Here is a 15,334-nt window from a genome sequence, read left to right as displayed (position 1 = left end):
TCCTTTATTTTGGAATGCATCTCTGCAAACGGACCAGCGCAGTTGAAGTTGAATATTTACATTTGTATTCGGCTCGGTATTCTCTCTTTTGTCTGGACTTTGCTTTTATCTTCATCCACGCTTTGGCATTTGTATACCCTGTAAGGCGGGGTAATACCGTGTTTATCGAAAACAAAAGGGGTTCTTTATGATTTCATTAAAAAAATAAATAAATAATAAGTTAGATCTTTGTATTATGACTGCTATGTATCTTATTTAATAGGTATGTCTTATATGTCTTATATATAATAGCATAAGCCTAGCCTTTTAGTTTTTTCTGTGCTTGCATGGCCGCTTTTCATGCAACATTTATGAGCATTTTGGGGCACAACTGCCAGTAGTTTCTGTGAATTTTGAGAATGCCGAAATATGCGCAGCGTATTCAGCATAACATTTCCACGGAAAGCCGTCTGAAACGCTAAGTGCAGATGCCATTTATATGCTAAGTTGGCCAAATCGTGACCTTTAAGCAGACTAAGGGGTTGAGGCAATCCTTTTTTCCCAACTCGTGTCAATTAACTCATTAAACTTCCCACCGTTTTGTGGAGCGTCGGACCCAATTAGCTTTCAATTATACCGTCTATGGGCTGGTTTTTCATAATCAAGCAAAATTTCAATTAATTAAAATGTAACCGAGCTAAAATGGAGGTGTGAGAAAGAGCCTTTATTACGAAGGACTCTATTACACATTAAAGTTTTATGGAAAGAATGAATATTCTCAGTGAGCAAGACCAGATAAGCTGCCAACATATTTTCTCTATCCTGTCAGCTTCATAAAATGTTGGTTTTGATGATGGAAACTTTTGCCCATGAAACTTTTTGTTCGCAGATTATCGTGAAAGAGTTTTGAGCTCCGTTTCGCTGTATTGTTGGCTTGCCAAACTGTTGCATACTTTTAGGAAGTTGCAAGGAGCGGAACATGTGTTTGCCATGTCAACTTTTTGCCATATTTGTAGCCATAACAGCTACACATCTCCGAGGAAGGTATTTTAGGAATTTTTTTTGAGTACATCAAAGCCGATAAAGAAAATCCCCCAGACAATGGAAGCTTACCGAAAGAAAACCGCAATGATAATTCCCCAGAGAAAAACGCCGATCGAGTACACTGAAGTAAATAGACCATTTATTTAGATGCTAGAATTTCTTGTTTATACAGAGAATTAATCCATTTGCACATTGAGTTACATTCAACAGCTACAGTTGGAGTTCATAGCATGGAGTTGGTTGGATTGTTAATGGGGCTCTCAGCTGCTCACATATACGACATTTAACAGTTTAAAACGATTGACCTAACTTATGTTGCTTGTTTGCTCCGCTTGGTACTTGGTTTCGTCCTTTCATCGCACTCCAGCCTTTAATAATTAGTACTAGCTAACTAATCGCACTCGCAGATCTGCGACACGGAAGTGGAAAGTTCAATGAAAGTTCAGTCTCTTAAGATGCACTTGCTAGGGATTTGTCTACACCGAGTTCTCCTCGAGTCCTTGCTGGAATTCGAGAATGATTATTGGATGGTCTGTATGAGTGAGAAGAGCTGAATTCTGGTTCTCACCCTCATCAGGGGACTAATGGCCCGGGGCATTACGCTCAGAGTGCTGCCGGAACTCATGGCATTTGCCGCCAAAGTGGGCATCGTGTGCAGGGCATTGTTGGAGCCCCGGTGGAGTGAAAGTGGGGCATGCTGACCCACCAGCGTGGTGGTGGTGGCCGAACTTACGCACGATTCCCGCTTGCCACGCCCATAGTAGCTGGTCAAAGGTCTGCAACGGAGTGGATGTCAAGATATCCCGTCACTTCTTAGCCACGATTGCCACATAACTTACCGCATACTCTCGGCTCGGGGGGAACCACCGCCTTTCGAGAAGCTTTTCGTGGTATAACTGCCAAGTTTACGAAGAAATGCGCAGAAAAAGTTAGTGTACAATAGTGAAAATATTTTTAATAGCTGCCATTCCTAGTAGCAATCTAGCATTGCCACACTTTATGATAGGTTTAACATTAAAGGCATTTGAGGAGAAATATGTACAACTTAGTTGTTTCCTATATAAGTTTGCAGTTTTCTCTTCTCGAGTAGTGTATTTATTCTTAAGTGTACTTACAAGCAGACTTAAAAGTTTGGACTACTTACCGTCGGTTCTGGTTAAGCTGAATGGTGCGCGTGTCCCGCCACGTGGAAATGTGGTGTCTCAGTGCATTTCGCACCTCCGAGTTGAGGAAACAGTAGAACAGCGACACCGAGAATCCCTGTGGCACACACACAAACAGATCTTTAGAAAAAAAGTGGCTAAGAGGATTGACAAACGAAACCCACCTGAGTGCTGAGTAATACCGCTCGCAGGACGGCAAACATGTGTCCCATTAGGCCAGATTCCGAGGGACCAGCCAGCACCACCAGGTAGGTGATGCCAAAAAGTGGGATTAGCACCAGCAGTGCCTTAGCAGCTTTCCTATACTGACGAGTCTCCACTGTATTGGCCGAGCGCAGCTTTGTGATTAGAACCTAAAAGAGAAGCAACCCGATAATCTGGCTCAGTATTTTCGGCAATTTACAGTCGGAAAAATGTCGGATGATAAATTGTAAATTCATACAATAGCTTTAAAGTGTTTCAAGAAACTAATTGGGTGATTCATAAATGTGAGTTTTTGCATCCATGTTAACTTGTTCAATCTTCTCTGATGTTCTTTTTTTCGCATATCAATATTTTTTCTGTGTAAATTCCATACGCACCCACATGATACGCAGCAGAAATGTGAGATTGATTATTAGCACCGCACAGACAGGTCCCTGGTATATCCAATCCACATGGGTCTCCTGCATCCAGGGGCAGTTGATTTCGTACTGTCGGATGGGAAACAAAAGGAAGACTACTCTCCAGGGGTCTCTTCAAATCCCAAAATAGACATACCTTTTCGGGGGTGCTGTAGGTGACCGTCAGACTCTTGGCCACAGCCCAGGTGACAACAAACAAGGCCGGGCCACCTGCCAGCAGGAGAAAGACTTAATTGGCTGGCACACACAATCGGGCATTCACACTTACCCCAGCCTATGGAGGCGTAGATATTAAAGCGTAAATTGTCCCCGGAGAAAGTCTTAACCACCAGCATGTACAGGTACAAACCCTCGACCAGCATCCAAAAGAAGTTGGTCAGGGTGAAGAAGTGGAACAGGGTGATCAGAGCAATGCAGCTGCCCACTCCACTTCGGATGGAGATCTGTAGATTAAGTGGTAGCCATTAGTCTTAAGCTGTCAGCGTCTGTTTATAGTTTCCTTTCACTTTGGACTAGCACCCCTTTCAGGCACGAGTATGATTTAATAAGCCAGCAATTGCAATTATCTGGCAGTCTCATAATGCTCACCTGGACGGATAACAAGAGTATCCAGAACAAAGCCGACATGATGTACGTGAAGAACAAGTTGGCGTGGATGGTGTTGCGCAGGCAACGCAGCTCCCTGGTGAACAAAGACAAATACAAAGGACGGGGGGTAAGTCGGGGGTTAGGCAAAAATAAATGCCATACCCAGGGTATCGGGGTCACCAGGGAGGGGGCTGGGGTGGGTACACTCACTTGAAGTAGGCGAAAACAATCAGCGCCAGCGAGAGCGATACCAGGCTGAGGGTGTATCCAATGTAGTAGATAATGGTGGGCAGCTCCACGATGACCTCGAACTCCGGCACGGATTCTGGGGCGGGCAGGTGGGCGCAGGCATCGTAGTTGGTGTACTTCTCCCAAGTTCCATTGGCGTGGCAGAACCTCGTTGCATTCTCTGGTCAAATACAAAAACGCACGCAGCGAAAAATGCAAACAGTTTTTAAATAGACTAGTCCTATACACTTGGATCTATATTGGGAATATGCCTTCTCTGTTTGGACATCGACTTAAAAAATTCCAATTTAAATTCATAACTTAGTGCAAAGCTAACAGTTTTTTTCAAACGCTTAGTTTAAATATAAGTCTAATGTTAAAGTATAAGGTCAAAGGGGTACTCACTGCTGCTATCGTAATGAATTCCCTGCAACTCGTCCATGCACTGGAGCACCGCCAGGGTACCGCGAGCTGTCCTCGGCCAGCACAGGATCGAGTCGAACTGGGTGAGGCAGTGGCCACTATCGTTGCCATAGGTGGATGCCTCGATGTGCTCCTGCACCAGGCACTGCAACTCCACGCTCTCACCGATGCCATCTAGGTTGTGCAGATCCAGGAGCGGATCACTCCCGCTGGCGTTCACCGAATCGATGTGGTTGTGGTCACTCATTCTACAACATCCTGGCACTTGGCATCTCTGGTACTGAAATAAGTCAGTTTAAAGTTGAGGCAAAGATTGTAAAATACTTGAAGCAGTGGGAAAATTTAAAATATTTTAGAATCATTATAGAGTTTTAATACATTTCATTTAAGAACCGTCGGACAATAACGTTTTAGAAAAATGGTAAGCTTTAATCGGAAATAAAATATTATAGACTGATACGAAAATATTGCTGTCATTTCCTGACCATTTCCCTACGAATTGACAACGTTCATAATACTCCCCAGCTGAATTCGTTCAATCAGAAAGTTATAATTTCCTCAATTGTTAGGGGATTCCCCGGCGGTTGGCTGAAACTAAGCTGTCGGGCAAAGTTCAATTGCCAACCCTTCTGCTCGCTCCACCGCAGCCAGTGGCATTTCGCCTGTGTGCGTTAATTGCATTGGCCATGTTTCACCGACAACGGGCCACGCCCACATCGAACTCGGCTTAAAGATCCATCAACTCGGCGGGAAGTATGCTTTAAGCCAAAGACCATTTCTAGGGAAAACAGGGTGGCTAGAGATAAGTAAATGCACAGGCCCAGTGCCATAAAAATTCATTAGTTTTGCCATCAAAGGCGGACAGAAGCGTCAGCAAATCAGAGAAGCGGCAGGCAACCTTTTATTCTGATATGTGCCCATAAAAAGCACGTCAAAGGACCCAAGTCTGGGGTGATGGTGATAGAAATTAGAAAAGCTAACTTCCGGCCAAAGATTGTGGCCTTTGTGGCCTGGTTCTGCCTGGTTCTGCCTCAGAGACGAAATCTCGCATTTATGTTCTGATAATAAATGGCATAAATGATGCATCGTTACATTAATGCACGACATAAAACGGGGCGGCAAGTAAGACACACACACAAACAATACATATTAAAAATGTAGATGGGCCTGTTTGTACAGTGAGCTAGAAAAGTAAAAGTGCGCTCTTTAAAATTTAAGCGGAAGTGGCTTTCACTTTCTACTTAACAGTGAAATAAATTAGGCAAACAAGCCAGCTTGAATTCCAAGGAGAAGCCATAAGCCAAGGCAGGAATTTAAATCCACTCGGAGTGAAAATGGTTATCTCTTAAGTGATGCCCAACCCGAACCAATTACTTTCTGTGGAATTTCCGATTTTCTCGGACGGCACATTCCCCAGGCGATTTTCTAATTGGCACAGGAATTTCTAACCACAAGCCATGAAATATTAAACCCGAAGGGAAATTGAAAATTCTGCCCCAAGGCTTGGGTGCTCCACTTCTGGCTGCCACTGTATGCTCGGCTTCGTATTTTTCTTTCCATTGTTTCTGCTGTTTGTTTTTCTCGTAAATTAACGCAATGCATGTACATAAAACAAAGGCTGGCTGATTATTACTGCACGGCACATGCCTGCACGTCCTTTCCGGAGTTTGCCAAGGTCCTGGGTCCTGGTTCATTAGCCGCTCGCTTACTTATAACACATACGCCCCGTTGCCTTCATTTTCCAGCTTCGCACGCTCACAGCAACGCAGATGAGTTAAGACAGCAATATACGCGCCGCAATTTTAAGTTGAAAAGCATATTATTTGCAAAAAAGGGAAAGAACGGCGAAGGACCGCCTCTAATTACCTCATAAATAACGTCGCACGAAATTAGCTGGCCTAAATTATGGCCATAACTGCTAATTGCATATTTGATTTCAATTAGTTCAGCTGACAGGGGCCCAAAAACCCAAGAAGGACACATTTGAAATCAGCGTGCGAATGCAAATACGTTCTGACAGCTCGCTTGGACAAATCTCATTTATGGCCAGCCAATTTGACGAATGTCCGCCCGCCGGGGAAACAGGCAAAACAAATTCAGCTTGGCCGAATCATCGCCGGCATAAAAAGGACATTACCAGAAATACATACATATACGGAGGCATAAGAAATGGTTGGTCCTGGACGAAGACCAACGGACAAATCGCACATCGTCCTTTCTGCTCCTCTGCCTCTTTGCAGCATGCTATTATAGAAGATTGTATGTAATCTCGTACGATTGCACACAATGGATTTGCCAAAGGCGACACAAAAAAAAAAAAAAAAAAAAAAATAGGGGATTGCGTGGGGGGAGTTTGCTTGTGGGTCCTTTACTTTTTTTCTCCCCCATGTGAGAGGTTCTGCAATTTCCTGCTGCTATAATGCTTATAAATGTTCACCCGCAATCGCCGGGGATTTCTTTAGGGAATTGAAAACATAATAACAGTGCGAATAGTGGCAAGCATTCGCATTTTCCACTTATCCAACTAAATATGCAGACTAAAAATTAAATTCCAGTTTTTTCAAGCCCTCGAAGGGGATTTTTATTTTACGCCCTTATATGTGTACCTATGCAAAAATTCCGCAATTCCGCGGGACACCGGGGAAAAGTGCTATTTTCGGTTCTCATTAATGTAGCTCATTAAATTTTATATGCATAAGCTGCCAGCTGCAAACAAAAAATGTAAGCATTTAAAATTTATAAGCGTGCCACACAAGAGACCAACAGCACATTACGTATACGCAGCATGGACAAAGCCAGCTTGGAAAGCCAGCACGCAGGCATAAGCGTATAGAAAGTTTGTAATTAAATTGCTCATTTAAGCGTGGAAACAATGAATTCGATCGGGAATACAGGGAGTGGGGAGTGTTCTGAGGAAATATGTAATATTCAGCGTGTAATCCGAAGAAAATATATTACTAATTTTATTCATCCGCCTTGGGCGCTTAAATTTTATTGTTCGGACTTTTGTGGACTCTCCTCGGAGGCCGATAAGGAAAAGCCAGTCTAGACAAGCCAACATCATAATTTGCAGGCACGCACTGCCATTTCCATTTCCGCCCAAGCTTGAGCCTGATCTGCTGGCCACTTTCCATGCTTAAGTCAGCACATATCCTTTAGCAGGAAGATGGAATGGGATGGGATGGGGCTGACACTTCAGCGATTGCCAACAAGTGTTGCGTTTTATTGTCTGGCCTTTAACAGCTCTCCTTTGCCATCCGCCCATTGTGTGTGCGGCACGTGCAGGCGCCTGCATTTGGAGCTACGTGAGGGATCTCCACTCCTGTGGATAGTCCGAGCATAAAACCATAAAAATCCGCCGCAAAAAAAGAAACGAACCTGGCCACCAAATCTGTTATTTATTGGCCCAATAAAAATTTGGTTTAATGCATTACAAGTTGCCGAAATGCCACGGAGATTGCCGGAGATTTACTTGGCTTGCAAAGGGAAGTCCTTAAGGCCATGGCAACAAGTCCTTCCTGGTTAGCAGTTAGTTTATTAGAGTGGTCAAGTGCATGGAGTGGGGGGCATTTCGGATTTCGGGCTGAAATTTTCCCAATCGATACTGCAAACACGCAAAACAATGCCTCTGCTGCCAACTAATATCCATACTCTCGGCTCATTCAGCCACAGAGTTTTCGTTTTAGTAACCGCTGGCATTGTTTTCAGCAGGTGAGCGTGTGTATGCACTGGCATTTTAATTAACCACAATTTGTTTCTGCATTCCAAACGCCCTGAAAACGCTTACCTTCTACTCCTAGCCAAGTTTCTATCTGCAGAATGAGATTCCTTTCGCCACTCACACTCACAATTTGCGTTGGAATTCTTGGGATTACTTGCGTTTAGCACTCGGACTACGGACCGCAAAAGCGCCAGGAGGCGGGTCCTTTGTCCTTTCGACCACCTACTTGACCCGTCCTAAATGCGTTTAACGCCTTCCAAGCTGCGAAATGATTATGTTAAAGCGGTTTTTGCTGGAGCGGTTATTTTTGCTAGTTGCCTTGGTTATTGACACACGCCCATTTACGTGGGCAAAACTTTATTGAGTTCACATTTATATGCGGGATTATTTGTTATAGCGACCCTTGAACTTATTCGAAGCACTCAAAGCCAACGACTAGAAAAGTTATTCGACATTAATGCGCGGCACTTATTTGTTATTTCTTTTGCGTTTGCTAATTAAAATTTTCATTTTTCTCTTCGCACATTATTTAAAAATTAGTTTCCACTTTAACGGCTCTGAGGAGGACAATAGGTTTTCGCAAGTTTTGAAATTCCGAAACGAACCGCACTCGTACACATCCCGCTGATAACTGCGGGGATACCCGAAGGATGTGTCTTAACAAGGCTCGCCTTCTTACCAAAAGGCGCCAATTCTGGGTTCCACAAAGTGAAAAGCTCGCAAAGCTGCATTCCACAAGCTGTTGAAAAAGCTTTCCGCCGGGCAACAGGTGGAACATCCTGACGGGAGGTTGGGTAAAAGGACCCCAAACAGAAACCGATTCGATTGCACTTCTAATGCCTGAAAATCTGCCTATTTGATTTATGCAAATATGTGCCGGAGTCTCATGTTTGCCCAGCAATTCGCTGGCTGTTTGTTTAGGGCATGCGGCAAAAGGGATACCCCGGACTCAACAGGATTCGGCAGGATTCGCCAGGATATTGTTTGTGAAACTCCTTGCAGGCCGTCTTTGAAGTCGCAACCTGATTTAATTGTGATTTTCGGAGCCCGTTCAAAACACCTCTCACGTGGGCCTAATCAAATTAAACTGAAGTGGCAGCGCCTCGGGTCTGACAGTTATTGAAATATCAATATGGCTAGGCTCCGGGAAAATGGTTTCCCGGAAAATGTGCGAAATTAAATTGTAGAGAAAACAAGGGCAACATTTTTACTCACTGGCATCTTTTCTCATGCCTGCCAAATTTTATATCACAATGATAAACATTTAGACGGATGTCCTGGCTGCTTGGAATGCGTGCGACACATGAGGGTTGCCTGTGTGGATTTTTGGGCGCAAGGATATGGGCGGGGTGGTGGGGGCGATATCTCCAACCAAACTGTTTGATTTTTAAACAAATGCTAATGTCAACTGCCACTCAGAGGCATTTAAATTCCAATTTAAAAATGCTTTCTCTCGATGCCAAAAGCAAAGACATGTTCGTTGTCCTGTTTCGAGTCCATCCACTCGTTCTTTTTCTCTCAGATTCTCCGATTCTCTGACCCGTTTCTCCAGTTTTCTGCTCGCATTAAAGCGTTCGTCCTGTCTCATGCATATTTAATGTCACACGCATTTCAGTGTATTTTTTCCGGGCAATTTTCTCTTTTTTTTAAATGATTTTCACATTTTCCTGTACAAAGCATGAAAGTTTTTTAATTCACTTCAGCTTTGTTGCAAGCATTGTTTCGATATTCAATAGAAAATGGGCTTTCGATGCACATGCGATGCTTGAGGAAATGGGAAAACTGAAATCAATCAGAGTGTGAAACTGGGATAAGCTAGTTTTAATTCATTCGGATTATGCACTTGGCTCGCTTCCATTTAAATAATGTACTGCCGTAGCATTTAAGCCTGCCTTAAGCACAAAGGAACTGCGATGAAATCGTTTTATGCCCGAAATGCCATCAGCTTAGTGGTTAGGAACATAAGGAGCAAATCACTGAGCAGAAGACACAACGAGCACACAAAAACGAAAATCGCACACACACACTTACACTGGAGAAAAAAAGTAACATTTCAGTTTTAAGGATATTTATTATTAACTGATAGCTTATTGCTTTCTATATGAAGATTTCAGTAGATTTTTTGTTATATACTCAGCTGAGAAAGCATCTGATTGGTATCCTCAAGTTCTGTGATTCTCTTGCTGATTCTGGTAATCTTATCCTTGATACCCTGGTCTCTAGGACGTTTTTTCAACGCCTTTATGTAGCACAAACGGGATGGATGGTATTTACCCAAGTCGCTTAGGGCACGACCGTGCTGACAGAGCGCCAAAGCCGAAGGATTATTGATGGTCAGGAGACGAAGTTCCTTCATGACATAGCAGACGCACCTGGACTGCCTCATCTTGTTGAAGCAGATCATCAAGCTTTCGAAAAGGGCGATAAGCATATCTTTTTTACGGCACTGCTGTTCGAAACTGCTAGTTTTGCAAGTTTTCAAGCGTGTTATCGCTTTCTCAAATGCCCTTTGTGCATCGTGATAACGCATACGCCTCATCCATAACTTTCCTGCCTGGAACAAAGTATGTGCCTTCCGATAGATCAGGAAAAATATGTCGTCCTGCTCATCGGAGCTTAGTGATTGGTCGTTGTCATTCTCATTGAGGAGGGCATGGGTCGAGAACTTATCGTTCTTTGCTGCTTTAAAACCTTTTTTATCGTTGGGGAGCATTTTGCAATATAAGTATTTTCCTATCCTTTAAATGGTCAATATCTTATCTTATGATATGATAAGTCTTTACTTACTTATTTAACACACAAAAGCAAGTGGTTTCTGGCACAATGCTAGTAGAGATATACAAATGTAACACTTTGCGAACGAACACTAAGTTCCAGGGTTACTTTTCGCAGTGTAAGCATGCATGACAGCTAGTGGTTGGGTATGGGCACTCAACAATTACTTAGCACCTCGGTGTCAAGGGGGTCTCGTCTTTCAGCATTCTCATTAATTACACGCCGCACTAATTAGGCTGTTACAGAATAGCGAAAGGATTACCCGGAGTATCACCTGGTTGCCGGTCCTATGATTCATTCAGCTTTAGCCGGCGCTAATCTGCCATCCGTAATGCTTTCGCCAAATTTACGGCAATACTTCTGGTATTTCCCCAGTTGTCTTGTCACGCACGAGCGCTGTTCAAATAAAATCGAGTGGAATCGAGTCCAGTCATCACAGTCAGTCAACCTTTGTGGCTCCCAGCCTTCGGCAGACCCATTGAACCAACAAACAATGGCAGACGACCCGACTTCATTACAAGCCCATTAAAAGCGGGCCGAAATTTGGCTATATAAAGCGACCGGCGGAGTGGTAGAAAAATTTTATTTATTTCACGGCACCACAGTGAATCACTACACCATAAATATGCATAAATATATAATTTGTTTTGGTTTTTTACTAATTATTCTGGAATGTTCGTTGGCGTCATTTAACTGCTCAGCACCGCCGAATTTCAATAACTTTGTAAGAGGAATTAATCGTCGAAGAGTGCATGTAATATAAACTCAATCTTGTAGGATATCAACACTTGCTGTCGCACTCCGGAATTGGATATGGGTGATGTGCCCCAGAAGTGCCACAAATATGTGAGTGGCTTAAAGTCGGCGAACTCCAAGTATCCCAGCTATGCTCATCTGGTAAGTATTTTCAACTGAATATAGAGATAACATACCTTTAACTTTCGTATCTAAAACAGTGCTATCCTGATTGCATTTATCGCGAGACGGGTGCCATGGTCAATGGAAAGATTAAAGTGAACAGAGTTAAGCAGTACTTGGAAGAGCACGTTCATCGGCGGGATCAGGAAATTGTTTCTCACATAGTGCAATCCTTCGAATCCTGTCTGTCGAACGGTGCGTATGCGTGATGCCATTGACACTTCAAATTACATTATGCCTATTCAATTTCAGTTAAAGGTCACATGAAGTCATTGAACATTGAGTCGTACAAAGTGCTGCCCCATGGCTGTTCCCCCTTTGCCGGAATCATATACAGCTGTGTGAATGCCGAGACTTTTCTCAATTGCCCCCAGCAAATGTGGAAAAACGAGAAACCCTGTAATTTGGCCAAGCAATTCGCCGAGCAGTGCAATCCACTGCCTCATGTTCCGTTGCCCAGCAGCTGATGCTACATATAGATTGATTTATCCAATGTAAACAACACACATTTAAAGTAAAAGTTTCGTCCATTAAGTTTAATCTGTCGCTAGCCTTTTGAATGGCATTCATATCCGACCTCGATTTGTTGACCATTAGCCAGCAAATTGACCATGACAACCGAGTGCGAGTACTTTTTGTCGGCGTTTTATTGGGCTTTATGATCATACAAAGTTCGATTGGACAACAGTTGTCAACTAAGCTGCAATGAACCAGTTAACCTTTGTATGCTGCCTTTTGTTGTGGTCCGGGTCTCAGGCTGCGTTCCAGGACTTTGTGATTGGACCTGAAGTAATATAATCCTTGGTACTGCTTCTTGATTACAATAAAAACGCATACGTACTTGTAGTCCTATGAAGGTGGTAACGATGTCGTCCCGTTTGGTCAAGAATTATCGGATGAGGTGGATGAGGATATAATGGTGTCATTCCAGGATGTACAGCATGATGGAATAGTGGATACCAATCTACTGATGAAAGCTATAATGCAGCATGCCAAACGTTTGGGCATGAGCCTGGATGAACTTGGTGAGCAATCGTACTTTGGATTTTGGTGGTAATGCAGTTTTATAATATGTATTTTACAGCTAGCTTAAATGTGCAGTCAGAAGATGAGGAATCTATGAACCAACTTGGGTGCTCAGCTGAGCAAGACGTCTTCGGATACCCAGAAAAGCCCACTTGGCGGGACGTACTCTTTAACTGAGCCCAATAAATTCCATCACTCAGTGATCAAAGCAGCTGACTATGTGTGATTTATTTAAGTTTAATAGTCCCATCTATTACATGTCATCGCAGCGAATGCTGTATTCCCTGGCCTCATTGCAGGTGGCACTCTTGCTCCACACGCTTTCCGGGCAATTACGGTAGACATATCGATGGGCACACAGGCCATACATTATCGCCATCGAGCCACATTTTCCGGTGATGGGAACACGGCGACGTTTCATTGCCTTAATGAGCACCTTCTCCTGATTACCGCAGCTCCTGAATCCATCCAGATACACGTGCACAAATTCATCAGAGCCCAAAATGGTTTTCATCATCTTTTCGATATTTTCCATAACCAAATGGGTGCCATTTAATGCATTCGCCGCTCGAAAGATGCACTCAAAGCTGCACTAAATAAGGATCAGGTTAGCGCAACGTAGATTCTGATTCTTAGAATCAGTTGACTTACAGGTGATATGTGGACTCCATTGACCAAATACTGACTGCACTTGGAGTTGAAACTCGAAAAGTCCAGATTAGGCAGCTTGCAACAGTTTCTCAAGGCCTAGATGGTATAAAATATAATTATCCTAAGTCTTCCAAAAATAAACCGTACCCACAGTTACATCCGGCCTTTGAGAGCAAATGGGATCGGCAGCTCGAAAAGCAGGTATAAATATTAGAACCCAAGTCAGCTTGTGAAGCATTTCGAGTTACTTCTGCTTTACTGCCATAACCCGATATTTATATATATATAACATGAACCGGATATCCAAACGACTTTCAGTGCGGTCCATTTACTTAACGCATCCCATCAAACAAATACAATGTTCATATATTATTTTATTATATGCCTTTAAAGGCGATGACTAGAACCACGTGATGGTTTCGAACAGTTCATGTTCTGCAATCGGGCCATTTCGCAAGATTCAGTGCCGGACCAGCTGGATGATGGACAATGGTTGAAGACATATCTCTGGGCACAAATTCCATAGAAAAGTGAGAATGGAGAGCATTGTTCTGTTTTTCTTTGGGGCCGTGACCTCCTGTTGCTAATCATCTCTTGCACAGAATCCGAACAGCCCATTAAACCATTGAAATAGGCTTCTTCAAAGTCCTGATTACCGAAAAGCTTCTCCAGCATGAGTCGGGCATTGTCAGGATGAATAGCTCCGTCCACAACTGTGTTGGTCTTATTGAAAATGCATTCATAGAGGCACTATAACAAAAAAAACTGGCTTACTAGATGCATTATAGGTATTAGCTCTGACTTACGGGTGAAATTCTGGGAGCACCAACTGGCATATATTTACCACACTGGCTTTTGAACTGGTCAAACCTAAATGTGGGATAGACACAGCAGTCCTTGACAATCTAAAAGAATAAGTTGTAACCAATATATCGATCGATCGTTAAGTATGATTCCTTGAAGCTCACATTGAAATCCTGTCTGCGAGTACAGTCCACATCGATTGGATCACAGCCAGCCATCGCTAGCAATGAGCAGATCAGCAGGGCTATATGCCGGGCCATTTTTTTAGTCAGTCTGAGCTTCGTCTGGCACCGTCGGCTTACTTTATAACTCCAGTTCCGTGACGATCCACTAATTAATCGAGCACAGCAAAAACACATTTTAAACGACGGTCTCGTGAGCGAAAATGTGCAGTCATCGGGATGGACTCATAGCGGGTCAAAGTCCAAACAAAATTCCGATTGGGGGCTCGGCATAAGCCAGACAATTGCAATTAGACAAGCTTATCGGCTTAAATGCAATCATTTTAACCAGACAAACAAATCTAGGTAATCCCTAATTAATGATCCGATATGAACTTGGCGATCATCAGTGTGAGAAAACAGGCCATGAGCAGATTGGATCCTTCTGAATCTATATGCCCACACCCGTTGTCCGTTAGTTCCTCATCCTTTCCCTTAAGTGCATTCGTCTTTTCGTCCAATTTCTTTGTGCAACTTGACAGCAATTTTTGCAGACTATTGCACTTCGGATCATCTATCCAGTTCTCACGGGGACAGTTGGCGGTTAGGTATACCATGGTACACTGTGCATGAAGCATGGCATATGGCAGACAGGTTGAGGAAGCCATGCCCATCTTATCCGCCACCTGGTTGGAGTAGAGCAGCAGAAAGTCGGCGTGTCTGGAGCCCAGAGCTTCGCAAGTCTCGTGAGCTGCCTTAAAAGCGGCCCCGTATTTATCATAACCATTCAAGGGGCTGTAGAGGCTGGTGATCATCAGGTAGAGCTCCGGTTTTTTGATCTTGTTATCCTGATCAAGGAGGTCCCAGTGCCTATACAGACATTCATAGCGGCACTGCGAAAAGATTCTCTTTTAGCTCATTAACAGGTCTCCACTTAAGTTACTCACAGGACCATAGTCATCCCAAAACGGTGTGCAATTGCTGCCAACAAAGGGGAACTTATCCAGAAAGGATTTGCCACAACAGTAGACCAACTTATGTGTATTTAGAAGTTCTGTACATTTCTGCAATCCTCCCATATCATTGGATACACTATAAACCAGCAAAGGAAGCCACAAGAAACCCAGTAGATGCAGCACCGAAGACATTTTGAAATTGCCTCCCTATAAAGCAGGGCAAGAATTAAACGTAAAATTTTGAAAAAACAATTTTTTGGCCGCCAGATGAAGT

At 43.4% G+C, this 15,334-nt stretch overlaps 7 protein-coding genes across 7 annotated transcripts; 2 read left to right on the top strand and 5 right to left on the bottom strand.

Annotated features, from left to right (window-relative positions):
* Positions 1 to 1,141: 1,141 nt before the first annotated feature.
* On the bottom strand, positions 1,142 to 8,404 carry Dh44-R1 (Diuretic hormone 44 receptor 1). The gene is made up of 12 exons (NM_137116.3): positions 7,836 to 8,404; positions 4,031 to 4,328; positions 3,608 to 3,806; positions 3,398 to 3,491; positions 3,078 to 3,252; positions 2,946 to 3,019; positions 2,768 to 2,878; positions 2,351 to 2,539; positions 2,168 to 2,283; positions 1,863 to 1,919; positions 1,592 to 1,799; positions 1,142 to 1,526 (listed from the first exon to the last, which is right to left on the bottom strand). The coding sequence occupies exons 2-12, from the start codon at positions 4,293 to 4,295 to the stop codon at positions 1,500 to 1,502; spliced, it is 1,515 nt and encodes a 504-aa protein (NP_610960.1). The 5' UTR covers positions 4,296 to 4,328; positions 7,836 to 8,404; the 3' UTR covers positions 1,142 to 1,499.
* A 1,419-nt stretch (positions 8,405 to 9,823) lies between these two features.
* CG30075 (uncharacterized protein) lies at positions 9,824 to 10,580 on the bottom strand. Its single transcript, NM_166054.2, has 2 exons — positions 10,557 to 10,580; positions 9,824 to 10,502 (listed from the first exon to the last, which is right to left on the bottom strand). Exon 2 carries the CDS (start codon positions 10,480 to 10,482, stop codon positions 9,895 to 9,897), a length of 588 nt encoding a protein of 195 aa, NP_725390.1. The 5' UTR covers positions 10,483 to 10,502; positions 10,557 to 10,580; the 3' UTR covers positions 9,824 to 9,894.
* Positions 10,581 to 11,115: 535 nt separating this feature from the next.
* Positions 11,116 to 12,039, top strand: Obp50e (Odorant-binding protein 50e). The gene is made up of 4 exons (NM_137115.3): positions 11,116 to 11,268; positions 11,322 to 11,441; positions 11,501 to 11,657; positions 11,715 to 12,039. Exons 1-4 carry the CDS (start codon positions 11,170 to 11,172, stop codon positions 11,927 to 11,929), a joined length of 591 nt encoding a protein of 196 aa, NP_610959.2. The 5' UTR covers positions 11,116 to 11,169; the 3' UTR covers positions 11,930 to 12,039.
* A 66-nt stretch (positions 12,040 to 12,105) lies between these two features.
* On the top strand, positions 12,106 to 12,672 carry CG34185 (uncharacterized protein). The gene is made up of 3 exons (NM_001103844.2): positions 12,106 to 12,251; positions 12,310 to 12,487; positions 12,547 to 12,672. Exons 1-3 carry the CDS (start codon positions 12,168 to 12,170, stop codon positions 12,663 to 12,665), a joined length of 381 nt encoding a protein of 126 aa, NP_001097314.1. The 5' UTR covers positions 12,106 to 12,167; the 3' UTR covers positions 12,666 to 12,672.
* Positions 12,673 to 12,692: 20 nt separating this feature from the next.
* On the bottom strand, positions 12,693 to 13,393 carry Obp50d (Odorant-binding protein 50d). Its single transcript, NM_166053.3, has 3 exons — positions 13,291 to 13,393; positions 13,140 to 13,235; positions 12,693 to 13,080 (listed from the first exon to the last, which is right to left on the bottom strand). Exons 1-3 carry the CDS (start codon positions 13,375 to 13,377, stop codon positions 12,742 to 12,744), a joined length of 522 nt encoding a protein of 173 aa, NP_725388.2. The 5' UTR covers positions 13,378 to 13,393; the 3' UTR covers positions 12,693 to 12,741.
* A 101-nt stretch (positions 13,394 to 13,494) lies between these two features.
* Obp50c (Odorant-binding protein 50c) lies at positions 13,495 to 15,315 on the bottom strand. The gene is made up of 4 exons (NM_166052.3): positions 15,052 to 15,315; positions 14,108 to 14,997; positions 13,946 to 14,044; positions 13,495 to 13,889 (listed from the first exon to the last, which is right to left on the bottom strand). The coding sequence occupies exons 2-4, from the start codon at positions 14,201 to 14,203 to the stop codon at positions 13,527 to 13,529; spliced, it is 558 nt and encodes a 185-aa protein (NP_725387.3). The 5' UTR covers positions 14,204 to 14,997; positions 15,052 to 15,315; the 3' UTR covers positions 13,495 to 13,526.
* Obp50b (Odorant-binding protein 50b) lies at positions 13,495 to 15,315 on the bottom strand. The gene is made up of 4 exons (NM_166051.3): positions 15,052 to 15,315; positions 14,108 to 14,997; positions 13,946 to 14,044; positions 13,495 to 13,889 (listed from the first exon to the last, which is right to left on the bottom strand). The coding sequence occupies exons 1-2, from the start codon at positions 15,250 to 15,252 to the stop codon at positions 14,482 to 14,484; spliced, it is 717 nt and encodes a 238-aa protein (NP_725386.1). The 5' UTR covers positions 15,253 to 15,315; the 3' UTR covers positions 13,495 to 13,889; positions 13,946 to 14,044; positions 14,108 to 14,481.
* Positions 15,316 to 15,334: the final 19 nt, after the last annotated feature.

Source organism: Drosophila melanogaster, chromosome 2R, assembly GCF_000001215.4.
Source record: "Drosophila melanogaster chromosome 2R".
Classification (NCBI taxonomy): domain Eukaryota; kingdom Metazoa; phylum Arthropoda; class Insecta; order Diptera; family Drosophilidae; genus Drosophila; species Drosophila melanogaster.
Note: the sequence above shows the minus strand (reverse complement) of the source record. Positions and strands in the feature narration are given on the sequence as shown.